This window comes from Microtus ochrogaster, linkage group LG1 (assembly GCF_000317375.1).
Source record: "Microtus ochrogaster isolate Prairie Vole_2 linkage group LG1, MicOch1.0, whole genome shotgun sequence".
Classification (NCBI taxonomy): domain Eukaryota; kingdom Metazoa; phylum Chordata; class Mammalia; order Rodentia; family Cricetidae; genus Microtus; species Microtus ochrogaster.
In genome coordinates, this window is record NC_022027.1 from 2,304,336 (window position 1) to 2,313,469 (window position 9,134).

General features: G+C 54.8%; 1 protein-coding gene across 2 annotated transcripts in view; it reads left to right on the top strand.

Moving 5' to 3' along the window:
• Positions 1 to 8,668, top strand: part of Gna15 (G protein subunit alpha 15) — a 21,219-nt gene extending 12,551 nt beyond the window's left edge. For both annotated transcript variants that reach the window (XM_005358970.2, XM_026785017.1), the window contains exons 5-7: positions 2,202 to 2,331; positions 3,355 to 3,508; positions 7,701 to 8,668. In XM_005358970.2, coding sequence (XP_005359027.1) covers positions 2,202 to 2,331; positions 3,355 to 3,508; positions 7,701 to 7,927 — 511 coding nt within the window. In that variant the 3' untranslated portion in view covers positions 7,928 to 8,668. The remainder of the gene's footprint in view (positions 1 to 2,201; positions 2,332 to 3,354; positions 3,509 to 7,700) is intronic.
• Positions 8,669 to 9,134: the final 466 nt, after the last annotated feature.

A 9,134-nucleotide genomic window follows, 5' to 3' on the forward strand; every position in this document is an offset into this window, starting at 1 on the left:
TGGATGGGTGGGTGGGTGGGTGGATGGGTAGATGGATGGATGGATGGGTGGATGGATGAATGGATGGGTGGATGGGTGGGTGGATGGTTGGATGGGTGGGTGGATGGATGGATGGATGGATGGATGGATGGATAGATGGATGGATGGATGGGTAGATGGATGGGTGGATGGATGGGTAGATGGATGGATGGGTGGATGGATGGGTGGATGGATGGATGGATGGATAGATGGATGGATGGATGGGTGGGTGGGTGGATGGATGAATGGGTGGGTGGATGAGTGGATGGATGGATGGATGGGTGGATGGGTGGGTGGATGGGTGGATGGATGGATGGATGAGTGGATGGGTGGATGGATGGATGGATGGATGGGTGGGTGGATGGATGGATGGATGGATGGATGGGAGGGTGGGTGGATGGAAGTTCTGTGATTGCTGAGGGATGATGCCCAGTTTAGCAACACATGGGAACCAGAGCTAACTTGTGGTCTTTCTTTGAGGGATGATCCAGCACTCTTAGTCTGGCATAGAAACTCACAAATGATCTGGTGGCTCCCAGTGACATGGGGTACAGTTTAGGGAACTGATATCAAAAGTCTGTTGCTATCTGTCTGCATGTCCCCAGTTGTGTGTCTGTCCGTGTCTCTGTGTGTGAGAATGCATATGTGCATGTGTATGAGTGTGTGTGTGTGTCTGTGAGAATGTGTGTACGTATGTGTCTGTGTGTGTTTAGAGACAGGTCCTCTCTGTATTTTCAGGCTAGTCTCAAGCTCAGACCTCCTTCTGTTCTGCCTCCTCAGTGCTGGGGTGTGCCAATTTTGAGGGACACTACTTATTCTGGAAAGGTGATTTTGGGTCTTTGAGATGTGTGACTGAAATTTCAGATTTGTAGATGAAGGAACCCTCTCAATTCTAAGTGCTGAGCCGCCTCCGTTTCCCCCTCTGTGCCCTCCTTTCTCTGAGGACTCCGTTAGTGTCATAGTATGTCTGCCATCTACACTCTGAGTAGTATCTACTGCTTGGGAAGGTGACAGTCAGATCCACATCAGTGACCCAGTTTCTGAGAAGCCACAGGAAGGGGTGACGGTCCCCACTTCTGTTGTGGTTGTATAAGAGAGGGTGTGCCCTCCTTGAGCTACCGAAGAGTCACAGCCATTCTGGAATCAGCAGAGGATACAATGGCCCATTCTCCTGCTGCGAAAACAGAGTCTGAGGAGGCGTGACCAGAGCCACAGCCTTCGGCCGGCGCCTGTGCTACAGGCAAAGTCCAGGTTCACAGACAGACAGTGTCATTCCTTGAACCCACAACTCAAGATTCTTCTGTCTCACACATTGCTAGTACCGATTAATCACATTTTTAATTATGTGTGCATGTGGAGGCCAGCAGGAATTCTGCACGTGAGTGCAGAATCCACAGAGGCCAAAAGGGGGCGCCACAGACTCCAGTTGTGAGCTGCCACTGCCCTGCGGGTGATGGGAAACAAACTCAGGTCCTCTGCAGGGACAGCCAATGTGCTAACCTCTGAGCCATCCCTCCTGCCGCCAAGTACCTGGTGTTGATCCTTGTGTCATAGAGAACACGCAGGCCGATTCCAAGGAAGAACCTTCTGCAATTTCTGTGTGTGTGTGTGTGTGTGTGTGTGTGTGTGTGTGCGCGCGCACATGCGTGAGTGTGAGGCTAGAGGTCGGAGTCAGGTTTCTCCACTCATTCTCACATTATCTTGGTAGACAGGGTCTCCCATAGAGCCTAAAGCTCAGCTTCTCATCCAGTCCCAGCATCCTCCTCTCTCAGCCTCCCTCCCCATTGGTGATTACAGATGCACGCTGGAAATCCAAAATCACACCCATTGCTTGCCTAACAAGTGTTTTAGCCATGGGGCTGACTCCCTAGGCCTGAGCTTTCTATTCTATCTATCTATCTATCTATCTATCTATCTATCTATCTATCTATCTATCTATCTATTAATCTATCTATTAATCTATCTATCTATCTATCTGGGGTGGACCGCATTCTGTAGTTCAGGCTGGCCTTAGACTCACTCTGTAGGCCACCCTCACACTTACAGTAATCCTCCTGCCTCAGCTTCATGAGCACAGTGTGACAGGCATACAGCAGGCCACACTGTCGTCTGTCCTGTGATCTGGTGAGCAGGGACTGGGTCACACGACCTCTTGATAGTGGGGTCTCTTTGTCTCTTTTTAGCATCGTGGATGTTGGTGGCCAGAAGTCAGAGCGTAAGAAATGGATCCACTGTTTTGAGAATGTCATAGCTCTCATCTACCTGGCCTCCTTGAGCGAGTATGACCAGTGCTTGGAGGAGAATGATCAGGAGGTGAGGGGAGCTGTCCTTACAGGCACGGTGTCTTTGGGGGTCAAGCCCCCCCATTTGAGCGGGAAGCCCCACAGGAAGCCTGAGCAGGAGTCCCTTAACCCCCCACCTTTTGTGCTGGTGCATTGTGGGTCCTGGTCCCCAAAGCAATCTCAGCACACACAGGTCTCCCAACCTCTGCTGACCCTGCCAGAAGTACCCACTGCCACACCTATGCAAGGATGGGCAGCTGTGGCCAGATGGCATTACACCCTAAGTCACACGAGGCGACATAACCTCTGTGGGTCACCGTGGACCCCAGTCCTGTTGCTGGATGTTCCCTGTGTGGCTTGACATGGAAACCATCTTCTGGGAGAATGGTTCAATGTCCTCCATTGTAAGGATGGCTTGATGTACCCCTCCCTCTGCCTTCCCCATTTCTCTCTCTCGCGTGCGCGTGCGAGCGCACACGCACATACACACACACACACGCACACACAGGCTTTGCTCACACTCCTCCCAGTCCTCCCGTCTCAGCCCCCTTAATGCTGAATTAATGGGCCTTGGATTCTACAACAGCCACACAGGATATACCAAGGTCCTGTGGCCACTGTCATCAAGCAGAGCAGCTCAGGTGGCCTAAAATGCAGACATCCGGTTCTTATCTAGTTCTGGGAGAAGGGAGCATGAGATCATGGTGTGGAAAGGGCTGCCACCCTTCCAGACCTGGTTCCTCCCAGTGTCTGGTATCCTTGGCTCAGTAGCTCAGCCTCCTATGTGCTTCCATTTTCAGACAGAGTTCCCTACGTGAGGACACCTGTCATTGAATTCAATGGCTCTCTGGTGACATGTGGCTTCTTCCCCTTGGCCAATCGCACCAGAGAAGACCTTCTCGGGTGTTTTCACACGCTAGCGGCCCAATCAGATGTCACTTTGGGAAAGGTGCCCTCAACTCAGAATGTTAGGCAACAGGGTACTTAGGTCCAGCCCATTGCCCGGTGGGCGAGGGCGTCCTACTGGGGCCACCGCCTGCCTCTGTCCCCACAGAACCGCATGAAGGAGAGCCTGGCACTCTTCAGCACTATTCTAGAGCTGCCCTGGTTCAAGAGCACCTCGGTCATCCTCTTCCTCAATAAGACAGACATCCTGGAGGAGAAGATCCACACCTCGCACCTGGCCACATATTTTCCCAGCTTCCAGGGTGAGTTGTCCTAGAAGATGCTACACCCTTCACACACACCCCCAAGCAGCTCTGCGGGGAGACCCAAGGCTGGGCCCTTATCCGGGAGTCACAAGAAGTTTCAAAGAGAAAAGGGACACAGGTTCCCAGCTTCTGGTAGTTCTTGAGCCTCAGTTTCTCCCTCTGTAGAATGGAGAGTCAGGTGACCCTTAGCAGACGAATGACAGGGGCTCTTTTGTTTGTTTGTTTTTGTTTGGTTTTTCGAGACAGGGTTTCTCTGTATCTTTGGAGCCTGTCCTGGAACTAGCTCTTGTAGACCAGGCTGGCCCCAGACTCACAGAGATCCAACTGCCTCTGCCCACCCCCTGAGTGCTGGGATTAAAGGTGTACACCACCACCACCTGGCAAATGAGAGGTTTTATAAAAATCTATTTCTAAGGTGGGCAGTGATGGCACATGCCCTTAATCCCAGCACTCAGGAGGCAGAGGCAGGCAGATCTTTGTGAGTTTGAGGCCAGCCTGGAAAACAAGAAAAAAAAAGAACTATTTGTTTTCATGCAGATGGAAACATGGTAGTCAGTGACTTCACCCCCTCACTGGGGATTAGGCGGGGCTCTGTCCTGACCACGCCCCCAGTCCCTCACTGGGGATTCTAGGCGGGGCTCCACCCTGACCACGCCCCAGCCCCTCACTGGGGATTCCAGGTGGGGCTCCACCCTGACCACGCCCCAGTCCCTCACTGGGGATTTTAGGCGGGGTTCCACCCTGACCACGCCCCAGCCCCTCACTGGGGATTCTAGGCGAGGCTCCACCCTGACCACGCCCCATCACTAGGGATTCTAGATTGGGCTCCACCCTGACCACGCCCCAGTCTCTCACTGGGGATTCTAGGCGGGGCTCCACCCTGACCATGCCCCCAGTCCCTCACTGGGGATTCTAGGCAAGGGCTGTACTGCTGATCCCCACCTCTGTCCTGTGCTATGGTTTTCATGTGGTCCATCAACCCTCTTTCAGTAACATCCAATATGTTTCTTATTTGTGTAATTTTTCTTTTTTCTTTTTCTTTTGTTTCCTGAGACAAGGTTTCTCTCTGTAACCCTGGCTCTCCTCGAATTCAGAGATCTCCCTGCCTCTGCCTCTGGAGTGCTGGGACTACAGGCGTGTGCCACCACTGTCTTCATTAGGATGCATATTAATCAGATATACATGACGCACGTAAACAGTATTGGAAACTCATCTTCTACCTAGCAAGGCATGCCGAAAGCAGCGGGGTGGGAACTAGTGCTGACTACCCTCCCTCGGACCATCCTGGAGGGATGGGTGTTTGGAGAGTAGGGAACTTAGAGCTGGAAGGATCTGCTTTGTTGGGAGAAACTGCCCAAGCGTCTGCCTTACTCAAGATATTCGGGCCAGGAATTTGGCTTTCTTTCTCTCTTTCTTTTTGGAGACAGGGACTCACTGTGTAGCTCTGGCTGGCCTTCACCTCTATAGACCAGGCTGGTCTGTACCTCTGATGCCCACCTCTGCCTCCTGAGTGTTCATCACCCCACTCAGCCTAATGGTTAGAGATTTGGGAAGAGCTGAGCTAGGTAAGTTTGTGTTCACTGCCTCATGGCTGGGATCAGAGAGCCCCCAAGGAGTCTTGGGCTGTGTGCACTGGGGAGTCAGCCCTTCCCACCTCCACTCCCCCCCCCTCACTGCCCACCTGATTCTGGGTGGCCAGATGTTTGCTCAGGGGGAGGCTGTCTATCTTGATCAAGCCCCAGGGATAGCTATGTCACGTCACAGTTGATTGGCCAAGACTAGGTTCAAGAGAGGAAGCTGCTATACCTAACCCTAACCGTGGAGGGCGGGAGGAGGCGGTTCCTGCTGTCTGAAGTCTCAGGCTCCCTAGCTTCCTGTTCTCAGGGCCCTATACCAACAGAAGTGAGTTCCCTGCCAGCTTAGGAGACACGGGAGCTGAAATTGGCAAGCATGGAACACCCACTCTGAATCGGGCCATGGTCTGCAATGCTGAGCAGATAAGGTTCTGGGGACCCATTACCTCAACCCTCTCTCAGCCATGGTCCAGGCTGCATCCATGCTTGACACCAGGTCAAAGGTCACTCAAATCCAACCTCGGTGAACTGTTGGGCCAGGATTTGACCACTGGCTCTGTCACTCCCTCCATGCTGTCATATTCCTCAAGGTTGAGTGGCTGAGTGGGGGACAGACGTGAAATTCTGGTCACTCTCCAGCCCCTCCAGCCCCATCTTAACTGAGAAGTCCCAAGGCCGAGAGAGTCTGGAAGAACGCGGGTGATTTGAAGACTTTTCAGCATAGACCGCCTTAGTCACTGTTCTTTCTCCGTGAAGAGACACAATGACCATGGCAACTCTTATAAAGGAAGCATTGTATCACAGGCTTGTTGACACTTCCGGAGCGTTTGTCCACGATCATGCTGGGAAACAGACAGGCATGATGCTGGAGAGGAAACCAAGAGCTTTACACCCCGATCTGTAGGCAGCAGGTACAGAGTGAATGAGACTGAGCGGGCTTCTGAACTCTCAAAACCAGTGACACACCTTCTCCAACTTGGTCACGCCTCCTACAAATGGCCACGCCTCCTCCAATGAGGACACGCCTCCTCCAAGGACACACGTCCTCCAAGGAAGACACACCTCCTCCAAGGAAGACACACCTCCTACAACAAGGACACGCCTCCTCCAAGGCAGACAGGCCTTCTACAACGAAGACACGCCTCCTCCAACAAGGACAGTCTCATCCTCCTGGAACAGTTCCCTAGCTGGGACGGGTCTCATTCATACACCACACACAGATTCCTGAAACCTATTCACCACTGGCATTTCTCTGGGCTTTGCTTTCTGTGACAATTTTTTCAGTTATTTGCTTAGACTGAAATAGCCTGAGGATTTAGCTCGATGGCAGGGTGCTTGTCTAGCAAGTGGAAGACCCCAGCAGGGCAGTGGTGGTGCACACCTTTAAACCCGAGGCAGGAGGATCTCTGAGTTCAAGGCCAGCCTGGTCTGCAGGATAACCAGGGCTACACAGAGAAACCCTGTTTGTCGGGGGGAAACAGAGCATGGAAAACTGAGCCTGGAGAGACAGTTTCCTGGCTCAACAGGTTATGGGCGAGCGTGAGGGCCCGAGTTCAAATCCCCAGCAACATAAATAGCTAGGTGCTGCGCAGAGATGGAAGGACCCGGGGGTTCCCGGGGCAGAAGGCCAAGGTCAATAGGTGAGCGCAAAGTTCGGGGAGACCCTGTCTCAGAAAAGAGCTACCGTGGAGGCGGCCTTCTGCCTCCGTCCCCATGGCCACATACACAGAGCTCGACACACAGTCACACTCGGCATCTTACCTGGTTGCTGGGCTTCGACCTCCGGCTCTCACGCTTGGCAGCAAGCAGTCTTCCCCACAGAGCCATCTCCTCTGCCCTGCAAGCCGGATTCGAACCCACGTTGTTTTTACCCGGAGTCGTCCCCCTCCCGCACCATGTGACCCCTGCATTTCCCAGAGAGGACTGACTCTCAGGTCTCTGGACACTTGCCCAGCATGAGTGCAGGAGGCCCACCCCACCTTTGCCCTGCCTCAAGTCTCTTACAAATTACTCCTCATAGCCGGGCGGTGGTGGCGCACGTTTTTAATCCCAGCACTCGGGAGGCAGAGGAAGGCGGATCTCTGTGAGTTCGAGACCAGCCTGGTCTACAAGAGCTAGTTCCCGGACAGGCTCCAAAACCACAGAGAAACCCTGTCTCGAAAAACAAAACAAAACAAAACAAAACAAAAACAAATTACTCCTCATTCCCATTGGCTGGGATGGCAATGATGGCGCCTGTCCATCTTTGGCAGAGCTGGTCCGGCTCTCCCCCACCCCCCAGAGGGGGTCACAGGTTTATCCCCCCTCCCCCCCCAGCAGCGTACAAACCCGGCCTGAGGCTGCTTGCCCATCATCCCAGCACTAGGAAGGTCAAGACCATCAGGAGCTCAAAGTCAGCCAAGGCCACTGAGTGACCTGGAGGCCACCCTGAGGCCTCATTGAGGGTTGGGGCCAGCCTGGGCCATATAGGAGGTTCAGGTCAGCCTGGGCCACATGGGGGGTTCTAGGCTAGTCTGAGCCACATAGGAGGTTTGGGACCAGCCTGGGCCACATGGGGGTTCGGGGCCAGCCTGAGCCACACACAGGAGATGAACAGACCCCACTCCTCTCCGCAGGTCCCCCGCGTGACGCAGAAGCCGCCAAGCGCTTCATCATGGACATGTACGCGCGCGTGTACGCGGGCTGCGCCGAGCCCCACGATGGCGGCAGAAAGGGGTCCCGTGCGCGCCGTCTCTTTGCACACTTCACCTGCGCCACGGACACGCAGAGCGTCCGCAGCGTGTTCAAGGACGTGCGGGACTCAGTGCTGGCCCGGTACTTGGATGAGATCAACCTACTGTGACCAGCCCCGGGCCTCAGTTTACCACCCGGGATGTCCCGCAGGGCGCGGTCGTGGTGGGGACAGGGCGCCCCCTGGCGGTCGCGCGGGAAACTGCGGGGCGAGGGTTCCCAGTGTCGCTGCTCCCCACGCGGGTCCGGGGCCCAAACGTCTGCAGTTCCTTCCCTCGCCCTCCTTCTAGTTATTAAGGAAAGGACAGGAGTCGGGCCGTTAAGCCTAGCACTCAGCGGAGGCAGGAGAATGTCTGCGAGTTCCAGGACCGCCAGGGCTACCTAGTAAAAGACCCTGTGTCAAAGACCCTGTGTCAAAACCAAACAAGACTAGACAGAACCAGTCTGGGGGCCTGTGACTTCCCAGGGTCCCTGTCCACGTCCTCCCATACGGTCCTCGCCCTGGGGTTAGGGAGTGGGTGGGGGAAGAGCAGAAGTTCTGCTTGCTGTCTACTGACTTGTACTGAGGTAGGCGCCAGCCAAAGACCGTTATCCACAGCTGTGAGGAGCCCTCCGTCCCCAAACCCCAGCCCAGACACTACTCAATGCCACCGCACTCCAGGACCTCTGACGAAAGGGGAAACTGGGGTCCGAGATGCCTCAGCTGGAGAAGACGCTTGCGGCCAAGTCTGACAACCGGAGTTCGGTCCCCGACCCCGCTCGATGGACACAGGGACGGAGGCGCAGAGCTGTCCCCCAGCCCCGCCGGCGTCCATGGTAGGGACACATCCACCCACACAAAGAAATAAATGTAATTAACAACAAAAGAGCGAGAAACGAGGAGTAGAGAAACACTGTCCCCAGCGGCGGCGGTCGGGAGGCTGAGGCAGGAGGACTGCAGCTTTCTTATCCTTGGCATCCCCAAGGTCCCTTCCGTGAGCCAGGCAGGGGACATCGTACCCAGACAACTTCAAATCTGGGCCAGAGGCTGGGGGTGGAGGCCAGGTAGATGGCTCTGTGGGTGAAGTGCTGAAGTGTGGAGACCACAGTTCGAATCCCCAGAATCCACACAGGAGCCAGCACCGTGGTGCAAGCCTGTCATGTACCGGGGAGCTGGGGACAGCGGGAGCTGGCAGCTCCGAATTCCGTGAGACACCCCGCCTCACGCAGGGTGGGGACGACCGAGGAAGGAGGAACCCAACCCCGGGTTATATCACCGCTATAGATGGGAACGTAGAACTGAGCCCCCTTCTCTGCCTCCCGAGCACTGGGGTTACAGC